At 47.7% G+C, this 11,859-nt stretch overlaps 1 protein-coding gene across 1 annotated transcript in view; it reads right to left on the bottom strand.

Moving 5' to 3' along the window:
• Positions 1–1,436: 1,436 nt before the first annotated feature.
• Positions 1,437–11,859, bottom strand: part of RGSL1 (regulator of G protein signaling like 1) — an 86,944-nt gene continuing 76,521 nt past the window's right edge. Inside the window, exons 19-24 of the mRNA XM_074322193.1 lie at positions 9,978–10,116; positions 9,613–9,737; positions 7,272–7,387; positions 5,483–5,575; positions 4,367–4,433; positions 1,437–3,466 (exon numbers count right to left, since the gene is read on the bottom strand). Coding sequence (XP_074178294.1) covers positions 3,430–3,466; positions 4,367–4,433; positions 5,483–5,575; positions 7,272–7,387; positions 9,613–9,737; positions 9,978–10,116 — 577 coding nt within the window. The 3' untranslated portion in view covers positions 1,437–3,429. The remainder of the gene's footprint in view (positions 3,467–4,366; positions 4,434–5,482; positions 5,576–7,271; positions 7,388–9,612; positions 9,738–9,977; positions 10,117–11,859) is intronic.

Genomic DNA, 11,859 nt, shown 5'->3' with positions numbered 1-11,859 from the left:
CAGTCGGAGGCACTCACGAGGGACAGACATCTTTTCATACTTCTGTAGAAAAGAGGGGAGATTTCATGTCACTCCCTGACATACGTAACTGGAAAAGTTCCTGAAGGTGGAAGGCAGAGCTCTCTGTCTCTCTTGGTCTGTTTTCCTCTGCCTCTCTATAGCACTCTTTAGTCTGAATGGGTTGTATGAGCTTCCTGAAAAAAAAAAAAAAAAAGAAAAGAAAAGTTCTTAAAGTGTCAAGCGTTATTGGAACATAAAAGAGTTTCATACGAAAAAATTTGCTGTTTCTTCTTTATTGCGCTAATCACAATTGTAATTGATGACCGATTTGATTTTCTGGTAAACAGCACTGTCTACTCGAATTGACTGTAAAGTCAGCATAACTGATTGTAAGGTCAGTGTAGTAGGCATACAATGCAAATTCTGTTTTCCCTAGCACCTAGCAGACTTCATTTACTCATGCATTCAAGGTGTATTTATGGGGCAACTCTTATCTGCATGGCACTGTGGTTGGTGTTGGAGGTACAAGAAAACTAGGACACGATCTCTGCCCTACAAAAGTATATAGTCTGGTAGGTGAGGCACATACACAAACAGGTATCTCCAAAGTGGGGAGAAAATGTGTTGCAGAAACAAAAAGGAGAGGGTGAGAGGAGAGAGAAGACAACCAAGAGGTATCTCCATTGTAATGTCTCATCACCAGGTGGAGAAGAAAGGGAAGGACATTTTAGACAATTGTGTTGCTAATACAGGGAGAGGTAAGCGATGAATCTGGAAAACCAGACATGGGGCAAATTGTCAGTGGTCTTGTATATGCCACTAAGGAGTTGAGGCTTTTTGCAATCAGGCAAAAAAAGGCTGACAGCTGGCAAGGAAACCAGACCTCAGCCCTTTGACTGTAAAGACTGAATTCCGCCAACAACCTGAATGAGCAAGGAAACGGACCCACCCTAGAGCCTCCAGAAAGGGATGTGGTCCTGCCAACACCTTGACATTAACCCGATACATCCCAGGTCAGACTTCTGACCCTCACAACTGTAAGTATTTTTGTGTTAGTCTAAGCCACTCAGTTTCTGGTCATTGTTTATAGTAGCAATAGAAAACTACTGCAGGGACCAGAGATGATCGACTTCCTTACCTGGCCCTTCTCCCTTGGTCTTTTCCTTAGATGTCAGTGGCCCCTATGGGTCTATTGTGGGGATTTCTCTTGCTCCCCTCTTGTATTTTCTGTCTAAGATAGACTCAGGACCCAAATATAAATTCAAGGGAAAAGAAAAAGCTTAAAGCAAAGATTGCAAGTTTTGTTTGACCTGCATGGTATTACAGAACTTTTTCACTTCCTCATTGTTTTTTCTTTTTCCCTTTTTTCCCCCCTTTTCCTCCCTCCCTCCTTCCTTTCTTCCCTCCTTCCTTCTTTTCCTTCCTTTTTTTTTTTTTTTTTTTACCCCAAGTAAGCAGCTCTGGCAACCCTGGGTTGACTGGCTGCCTGGAGCTAACTGTTGCTGTCCCCTCTGAGATGTGTTTTCAAATTCACCAGTCTCTACCACGCCCTTCTCCCTCACGGGTTGCTTTCCTCATTTATATTACCCGCCTGCATTTTATAGGTGATTGGTTTTGGTGACACTAGCCTAAATCTGGTGTTGGAACATCCTAGACCTGGGATCTCTGAGGTGAGAGGGTATAGGAAACCAAAGGAAGAAATCAGCAAGACTCAATAAAAGAACAGAGCTTTTATCCTATTCAGTGTGGTCCTATTAAGTATCGCGAGGCTTTTAAAATAACATGTTTGCATTGTGCTTGCATATCTGCCCATGAATCCATCCAAGGGTGAGTGTGCAGAGAGAGAACTAAGAAAGGAGCAACGATCACAGCTCCAAATGAGTCCGTTGAATGATCTTTCTTTCCCTTCAGGGGGACCCACCTACGGCAAGTCTGTAGGTCACCTTGCCTCAGTCCAAGGTGAGGGTGTTTAGGCACGAGACTCTGAGTATGTTCCTAGATCCTCACCAATCACCTTGTTGCTGGCCTAACACACTCTCTGGTCTACATGTGGGCTCTTGACCTGTTCCTTTTTGACCAAGCTCATGTTTGGTCCTTCCAGTCCAGTAATAGGGCTCTTTTCTACTCTTTTCCTGGCATCTCACGCTAGTTCCTTGCCTGGGTTTTAGGTGCTGGAATTCTGTCGCATGCCCTCTGCTCCGCCAGTTAGCTGAAGCCGTTCTGGAACCCTAGCCTCCCTACCTACTTTTGGGCCCTTCTTGTGCTGAATGCTTGCCTTGCTGGGCCTTCTCCCAGTGGCCTGAGAGGGTCCCCACACCTCATTTAAAGCCAGATTTCCTCTAGTCACCACCTTCTATGGTCATGATGGACGGGTCCCAATCACAGCCCCACCCTCATGATCTCAGAGTCCCTCATTGTGAGCCCTGGCTTAACATCACATTTTTCATTCTTTGAGAAGAGTCTAGGAAATAAAGGACATCAGCATAGCAGGAAATGGTGGCTGGAAATTTGAAAGGATTCTCCAATAAGCTTTCCAGTCTTTCCTTGTTCTGCACGCCATGGAGTCCGGGAACCAACCTCTCCTCAATTCTCTCAGGTGGAGGGTTCGTTTAGGATATTCTGACTGACTATCATTTTACTCCTGGTTTTCTTCAAAGGACAGAAAATGGGGCTAGTCATTCCAAAACTATAACACGAATTTAGGCTTTTAGGTCAAAAATGTTTCCAAAGAGTCTCTTTATCTATGAATTGGCAAATGAACGGCACTCCAGAGAACAATGATTCCTTTTGTGCATGAAAAATTGCATAGATGGTGGCCACAGAGAGAAGTAGCCAACGATTCAGAAGTGGTATATTCTAGTCCAAACTCTGCTAGCATTCTTGGGAAAGTCACTTACCTTCCGTGTGTGTCAGTCCTTCAGCTGGTTAAAAATAAACAATTTCTGACATGGTGACTCACAGGGGTCTGAGGATTTGCTGAGACAATGTATGTGAGTCATTGTCCAAATGGGAGATCCCAACATGAAGAGACCCCATCTGTCACTGCTGATAAAAAGAGCACCTTGCTTCCTAGTTTGTTTAATGCCATCTACGTACACTTGTCATAGGATTCTTTCACAACCTTGAGTCAGGGGTTCTCAAGGCCATGCTGTTACAGAGTAAGACTAGAACCAAGTCTCCTGACATGGCCACTGTGGAAAGACCATCTCTGATAGGACCCCCAGGATTGGGGAGGGCAGAGGTGTTCCCTTCATGCTTGCCACCCACATCTTACCCACTGTAGTCTGGTCCTGCCGTGTCTGGGCTGTCACCCCACTCATCTTTCCAGGGCAGATGGCACCAGAGCATTTCATTTCTGACCAGAAAAGCTTCTGACAGCGTTAGGAGGCTTCTGAGAGATGACGTGCCTCTCTTGGGGGCCTGACCAGATTACTTCTTCTCCCTTTTGGTGCTGGAGAATTTTTGTCTGAAGGAAGCGAGTAGTGGTCAGTTACCACCATGGCAAAGAGGTAACTGATGTTATACTCTCTGCTGGTGTGTTGCTGTCATTCACGTTAGGAATGGCAACAACCAAAACCAAAACCCTTTGCCTTCAGGGCAGGGTCCTTCCCATTCTTAGTCTCATCTTCTTCCCCCAAGAGCTTGTATCTTCTGAAGCTATGCATTGCCTTTCCCTACAAAGAGCTCCAAAGTACCTGGCTTGTCTTCCAGGCATCAACACTGGCCAATGATGCCTGGAAAGCTCCAAAATCCTCGGAATTACAGCAGGTCTGAGAAGGGGGGATGGCTGGTGAGGAAACCAGGCCCGCCATTCACAGAGTTTGTGATCTATAACCTTGATCTCAGCTCTTCAACCCTGCTCAGCTGTAGTTTCCATGACTCCCTAAGGATTCCCCCAGAGCCCTGACGTAACACCAGTCCTACTTTGATGCTTGTGCAGAAGTGAGTTAGGCTGAAATCAGGTTTGGACAGGCTCAAGTCCTTTCTGTTCTTAATGCCAATATCCTACCCAGCAGAAGGATACCTCTTCATTTTTCTCCATCTTATGCATCTGACCCAGAAGGCTGGAGGATTAGGGAAGCCATCAATGAAAGACCATCTGAGACACTCTTCCCCCAGCAAGAGTGTTCTACTGGAAGGTGGGTCAGGGGGCTTCAACTTCCTAAAAATGCCTGTCCTAATGGAGGTGGGTGGGGACACCCCTAGAGAAAACACCCCGACTACAGGCCTCTCTGGAAGCAGCAAGCTCAACTTCTTGGGTCTATATGCCAGGAGTGTCAGGAGGGGGAGCTAGGTCTCTGGGAAGTTTCTCCCCCCTCTCCCACTGTATGCTTGGATGAAGACGAGACTTCCAGCTCATGCCTACCCCGGGACAGGACTCAGCTGCACAGTGGAGAGGGAATGTCTTAGCTGGGTCAGGTTGCTCGATGAAGCTAAAGACAAATACAGAGAAAAACTCCATCACAACTCAGGGCACAGACACTTACCGGAGGACCTCCAGCCCAGGGAGGCCCACCCCAAGACAGCTTTCAGGGAAGGAATTGGGAAAGTGAAGGTCAAACAGAGATGCTCCAGGAAGAGGAAGGAGGCCTGGTTTGTATGCTGTAAAATTTTTGTCCTAGGAGACATTTTGTCTGGATGCAAATGTCATGACACCAACTCCATTGACCCAGGGGAGTAAAATAAGGAAATTAGGCCAGATGAACGCTAGAATCACCAGACTTTAGGGCTGTTTGGGCCCTATGGGTCAATGTTCCAGAATGGCCTCTGCATTAAGCCACAAGGGGATATATGCAAATGGGCAGGCCAGGCAAGCTGGTATTTCAGAGAAGGAGTATCCCAACATGGAAATAGAAGCTGACAAGGGGACAGAAAGGAAAGGCTTGTTGGGCGCGACCAGGAGGAAACAAGGGAACGGAATTGACTCTTAGAGGCTGAAGATGGGGAAGAAAAAGGATATAACACGTCCCCAACACGGTGTTCTAGCACCAGAGTGCTTATGACAGGCGTAAGGAGATCAGCAGCAGGACCTTCCAGGAAGCAGGAAGTACGGGTTGGAGGTCCTGTGCAATCCCGCAGGTGCCCTCATGGGGGAGGGGGAGGGGGGGAGGAAACTAACAACAGGGATATTATGATCGTCTCTTAATAAATCTCACACACCACACCTGGAAATGGGCAGAGGAGGCAGCAGAAACACAGAGAAGTTTAAGGTACCCACCTTCAAGGGGCTATAAGAGAATCAAGAAGATATGGTTATTCTAATGAGAGCTGCGCACCGACCCCTGCGAAGACAGTCAGGAGACCCGCTTTCCACCCCATCCCTGCCATTCACAAGCTGTGTGATTCTGAGCAAGTCACTTCACGTTTTGGGGATCTCAGTCTCCTCCTGGCCAATAAGGAGATTGGCTAAGCTGGCCTTAAGGTCACTCTCTAATTGAGTAGTGGGCTTTTAATATCAGTGGGGTTCCCAACTCCAACTCACAATTCTGGGCTGGACTTGCTATTACATCCCGCTGTTGAGGCTGCAGCCATTCCATACCTTTGAGCAAGGTGAATCTTAAGACGGTATAGTCTCCTGGGGAAGAAAGAAGGGGGAGCATTGAAAGCCCTTACAGCAATACTCGACAAAATAAATCTTTCTAAGTAAGCAAAGAAGGCTCCTGTTCCACACGCCTTGGATTACAGAATGCTAATGAAAGAATATTATCTAAATCCAAACCTCTGTATCTGAGATCAGGGGTCTGAGGCTGCAGAAGGGGAAGCAAGATGCTTAAGGTCCCTCAGTTCACACACGAACATAACTCTCCAGGCCTAGAACCCGAGTGGCCTGGCTTCTTAATTCAGAGTGTCCTGCGGCCTGTTTGCAACTTCTGAGACCAGAAAAGACTCGGGGTTTTACCTCCCTGGAGCTCAGCACAGGAAATGAACCAAAGGTTGGGCGTTCTTTAGCTACCACGAGGGGCATTTTCTTGCTCCTTGGAGCAAGTATCATGTGTCTGCCCTGAATGTCCACTTTCCTCTTTCTCCTCTTATTGCTCCCTCCCTCTCCCCCTACCCCTCCCTCCTAAATAAGCCCTTGCACCTGTGGCCCACATCCTTAAAGATTGCTGACGTCAGTCTGCTGATGTGACATGTCACAAGTCAGAGACAAGGATAATAAGCCATGTTGCTTGATCACAGGGGTGGCTGCTGCCAGGGAGGTGGGTGAGTTGTTTCCTACTGAGGTGAGGACCCTCTCAGAGGGGCAGGAGCTGGGCTCTACAGCCAGAGATGGATTTAGGTCTCCAGGGCCCTCATTTGTGCTCCGAGAAGGGGGTGGCATCTTTGTTTGTGAGGGATGGAGTGGGGGCAGGGGTGACCATCTGGGGACATGGACGTGAGGGTTAGGCCAGTTATGAGCTAACACAACAGAACGCTCTGCTGCATCATGGGACAGTGAGCTGCCGTTTTTAAGACTCCTGTCCTAACTCTATGTTTTATTCTGATGCCGGTTCTGTTCCCAGGTTCACAGACCTGTGCTCTTTGGTTCCCAGAACTTTCCTCTGCAGAGACCCAGGCTTACGCTCCCCAGACACTGCCCCATGCACTCTCCTCCCTCTCTTTAAATTCCTTTTCGCTCAAGTACTGATCTCAGTGTGGGTATTGGGAAAGGGCCTGGGTTTAACTGCCCTGTGCTACGAAGACATGTATGTGTTCTCAAACACACATTTATTCATTTATAAACAGTATAACGTATGATTAATAATACATTAGTAATATAAATTTCATGTAAATATAATATAAATTTCTCATAGCCACACCAACCAGAGATAGTCCTATTAACACTTTATTTTTATTTCTAAGCTTATCCTATGGTTGCATTAAAAATATATATATTTATTTACCACATTAAAATTATACTCTACATCCACTTTTTAATTTTCTCCCTTAACACTATAACACAGATGGTTTTCAAATGGTAGGGAGACAATTGGAGCAGGATCTTCCTAAAGAGCAATAAAGCAGGTCACCACCTCCATTTCCCCACCATATCCAGAGGCATCCTGGGAGGTACTGCCAGCAAGCTGTCCATGGGTGGGGCACCCTTTTGCCAGCACTGGTAGCCACAGATAAAATATACCTAATGTTTCTCTGAGGCCAAGTTAACATGATGCCCACCGCTCCAGCAAACACCCTCTGGGAAGCCTTACAGCCGGGCCTGCAGGCCCTTGCTTTCCCTTCATGAGTCTCATTTGCTAGAGAATGGGGCGGTGGGTCGTGGTGGAGCTTACCTCCGTTCCAAGGTGGGTACTTGTTTACCAGTCCAGACTTAGGAGGAGTTTTTCTGTCCTTGGACTTCTTCCCCCTGTACTGGAAGTAAGAGCGGGTTGCCTTCCAGGAGCAAAACCTGTGAGAAGAATGGCTTTTGTCACAGGCAGAAACCACCGCTGAGGGGGCTGGAACACTGAGTACAGGGAAACGGGGTCCGGACCAGCCCTCACAGAGAGTGGGGTGTCCAGCAGAGAAGACGAGAGCCCCTGGCCGCAGAATGCTGCCTGTCAGAAGCCCTTCTTCGGTGGCCTCCTCTTTATCCAGGCATGGCTCCAGGGAGGGCCTGGCACGGGCAGTACGTTGGGGCTTCCTTCGGGAATCACCAGTGAATGGAGTCTGTAAAGAATCTACCCTGGGGTGCTTGCTTGAGCATCAGACTCTGAGCTCCCTATCGAACCCCACTTGGTGCAGCCAGCGTGTCTGACTGGCCCCCTCAGGACCCAGTCTCTGGTTTCCACCCTGTCCCTTACTGAGAACATTGACCCCTTCACCTCCTTCCCATCGGCCCTCTCCTTGGAGTAGACCTGGCTCCTTACATGAACTCGCATACTTACTGCAGCCTGAGCACTGTTATACAACACTCTCCATCTCTTCCTCCCTAGTCCCTAACCCCCTGCTCCCTCAGCCTGCCCTTGGCTTGGACCCCTTGGAGGCTGGTCTTGGTTAAGACTGGATTTGTTTTCTATCCAGCCTTGGCTCTGGTGGTCTTGACTGCTGCCTTCCTTCTTCCTCCCCAAGGGGCATTCTATCAGATCACAGTTGGTTTCTCCTATTCTATTCACTGACCTGGGTCTCCCTCCTGTCACTGACCTCCCAATATGCCATGGATTCATTCTTAATGATGCTTAAGAGACCAAGAGACCTGGTATCTAATCCTGGTTTTACGACTTACGAAGTGGTACCACTTACCTAGGCAAGTCCCTTAACCACTCTGAACCTCAGTTTCCTCATCTACAAAATGGGGATAATAATACTTTGAGTCACCCACTCATAGGGTTGTTGAGAGGTTCATTTGCGGTCATAGATGTAGACATAGTTTGCACAATATAAAACTCTCTCTAAACATATAGGAGAGCAAGTCAAGAACCAGCTGCATGAGGATTAGAATTCAAAGCCTCTGTGAAGGACCCTTACACTTCCTAAACAGAGATGAGACAGAGCTGAGCGTGACTCAAGCCAGAAGCAGCATATACGTATTTCCCAGGGGTTTCTGGTCCTCCAGGAAGTTTCAGGATGAAATTCTATTTAGGTCTGGTTAGCAGAACTAGAATCAAGTCTAGAAGAAAGTGCTAGATAACATTGGGTGCTCAAAAGGCTCAACTGGTTATCTTGAACTTAGATTTTTTTTTTCATTTCTTCCAATCCTGTATTAAATAACTTATTATCTTAGGGATTTAAAAATATAGGTTGCTAATTGGTAGGCAACCTTTACACTTCTATTTAATAATAATTTTTTTGTGTGTGTGGGAGCAGGAAACCACCAAGAGCTGGAATCACAGTAATAATCTAACCTCCCCCATTAGCCTGGTCTGGGCCCATCTCAGCCAGTCATCCTGTCGTCATTATTACCCAGGGCTCTGCCATTCACCGTGTGGAGGGTCTGAGCCGGAGCCGCAGCAGACGGCAGGAGTGAATAGCCTCATGAGTCAGCTGGGAGGACCTAGGCCAGTCTCTGAGCCCAAACACTGACAGGACAGGTTAGGAATCAGTGGGCACCACTGCATTTGTCCTGCAGGTATTTTGTTTCATTTTTGGTTTTTGGCCTTGACAGTTTCCTCACCATGTTTCAGTTTGGAGTTAGTTGCCCCATTTGCTACTTTAACCTTGGGAGATATGATATAAACATCTGAATTTCTAGTGCCTCTTGAAAATCGAAATATCCAGCAACTGTGCCCTTACTGGTAATTATGGGCTCTAGGCATAACACAGCGAACCTCCTCTGGCTCACAGCCCCCACGAGGTTCCTTAAGCATGAGCGCCATTGCGTAAGCCTTGACAGAATTTCTCCCAAATGGCTGGGGTCCACCAGGACCCTTGCAGGGGAACCTACAAAAACCTAACTAGCACCTTTGTTCCTAGCAAGCCCGGGGGAGAGAGAGGTGGGAGCCAGGCATTCTGTTCCCCAGTCTTACGTGGCCTTCCACCCTAAGATTGAGTGTTCCGTGTGGGAGTGTGAGGATGGAGTACCAGTGGAACGACACACCACGGACCTGGAAACAGTGAAACCGAGGGCTGCAGGAAGGCAGAAAACTCTCTACAAAGTCCAAGGACCTCCCGGTCCTCAGGTGAGGGGAGAGTTACCTTTTCCAGAAGTACATGATGACGGGGAAGAGGGACATGATCGCCCCGTGGAAGATGCTGCGATCTAGGTTGCCCTCTGTAATGGCAGCAAGAATGGCATCCTTGTGGGACTCCGAGATGTTCACCTACCCACAGAGGGGGAGCCTGTCACTGGCAGAGGCTCCAGGGAAAGCAGAACACCACTTTGGCCCCCAAGGACCTTCAAAACCACCCCCTCCCCAGAAGGCAGAAGCTTTTTGGGGGCTGCTAGGGAAAGGACATCTGGCTGACCCAGGACTTAGGAGGTACCTGGCAACTAGCTTTCAGGGTTCTTGTGGGGGATGCTTCTTGGCACAAGGCCAGAGAGGAGCAGATGTCGCCCTTACCCTTAACTTTGGAGGGATCTCCGAGTTCAGGAAGAGCTTCAGGATGATGTTGATTTTGGCCTTCATCAGGATCACGTCATTCTCGTTGTAGGCCCGGTTGATTTGCAGCACATGAGCTGAACTCACCAAATTGTTAAATCTAAAAAGAGGCAGTGAGTAGGAAGACAGCAAAGATGAAAGCGGTGACTAAAGAGAGCAGCCAGCCCAGACCTAGTTCTGGCCTAAAAAAAAAAAAAAAAAAAAAAAAGCCAGGGCCCAATCCTGGGCCAGGTTGTTCTATTGGCAAATACGAATTGAGCCCCTAGCACGTCAGATAATATGCGAAACGTGTGTTCAAGTGTAGTTCTTCACCCCAAACTCTCTAATTTACCCCATCCTCCCTTCCTTACCCATCCTGGCCCCTGCACCAGTTTCCGGGGCTAAGGGCTGTCTTGTTCTTCCTTTCCCCTCCTGTGCGGCCTGCTCACAATTCCCACCTCTCTGCAAAGCCACACATTCCTTTTCTTCATTGATTTTCACTGTAGTGAACTGTACATGACATAACATTGACCAGTGTCACCGTTTTTAATTGTGCAGTTCAGCAGCCTTCGGTACATCCGCACTGTTGTATGATCAAAACCACGTCCTCTCCAGACCTTTCTTCATCTTCCCAAACTAAAATTCCATTAAACACTAACTCCCATTCTCCACTTCCCCCAGCCCCTGGCAACTGCCATTCTACAGTCTGTCTCCTAGCAACATATTATTTTACTAGCCATTAAATATCTGTCCATTATACCTTATCTTCATTTAAGTACACAGTTCCCTTCTCTCAGGCCATTTTAAATCTTAACCATTCAAAGTCTTCCTAATAGTGGGATACCAAGCTTTTCCTATTAAGCTCGTTTTGTATGTCCACTCGTTTATTCAATCAGCAAATATTTATTTATTAAGGGTTTACTCTGTGCAAGGCACAGTCCCAAGAGTAGGGATTCAGCAGTGAACAAAGTAAACAGTCCTGCTTTCCAGGAGCTCGCAATCAATGAGGGGAAGAGGACATATAAGTAAATAAGTGAACAATTAAATAACCGGTAGTGCTATGACGATAACAAAAGGACATGATGTAATTGGGAAGGGGGCGGGCACTGAGACTGGGAACAATGAGAAAGGACAGTCATTTGAAGACCTGAGTCCAGGGGCATCTTCCCACAAAGGCAGCAGTGAGTGCAAAATCAGTGGGCACAGGGGGAGCAGAGCCCCATAGCTGGAGCTGGGGCAAGTGGCCAGCGGCAGGAAGCGAGCTCCGAGATGCAGGTAGGGCTGCTCCTAGAGCGAGTTAGGCAACTGGAGAAAGTTTGGACTTGAATCCAGTGGCCGTGGGAAGCCACTGGAACATTTTAGGCAGGAGAGTGCTATTACCAGGTTGACACTATTAAAAGGCTGTCTGGCCGCTGTGCAGAGAACGGTTCGTAGGGGCAAGTGAGAACGTAGAGACGATGGCGACAGACTTGGAGCAGCAGGGGAGGCTGTTCATTCTGACTGGTATTGCTTTCTGCTCCCCACATGCCTCTCTTGCATTCATTTTCTTTTTTTACATCTCACTAAGCCCTACTCATTCTTCAAAATTCAGCTTAGGTTACCTGTCTCCCAAGAAGCCATACGTGAGGGCTCAGTTGTCTACATGCACTTCCTGGGCCGGACTCCACCATACCACATATCATCCCACGTCCTAATTTTATTTGTGTCTTTTCTGCTACCCCCATTTCTGCGGGATCTTGGAGGACAGAGAGCATGTCTTGGTGGTTTTTGATATCTCCAATACCAAATCCAGTGCCTGAGAATGATCCAGCAATTCGTAAGTGTTTGCGGAACTGAGCGAAGTCCTTACTTGGGCTCTTAACCC

The sequence above is a fragment of the Rhinolophus sinicus genome, linkage group LG17 (assembly GCF_036562045.2).
Source record: "Rhinolophus sinicus isolate RSC01 linkage group LG17, ASM3656204v1, whole genome shotgun sequence".
Classification (NCBI taxonomy): domain Eukaryota; kingdom Metazoa; phylum Chordata; class Mammalia; order Chiroptera; family Rhinolophidae; genus Rhinolophus; species Rhinolophus sinicus.
Note: the sequence above shows the minus strand (reverse complement) of the source record. Positions and strands in the feature narration are given on the sequence as shown.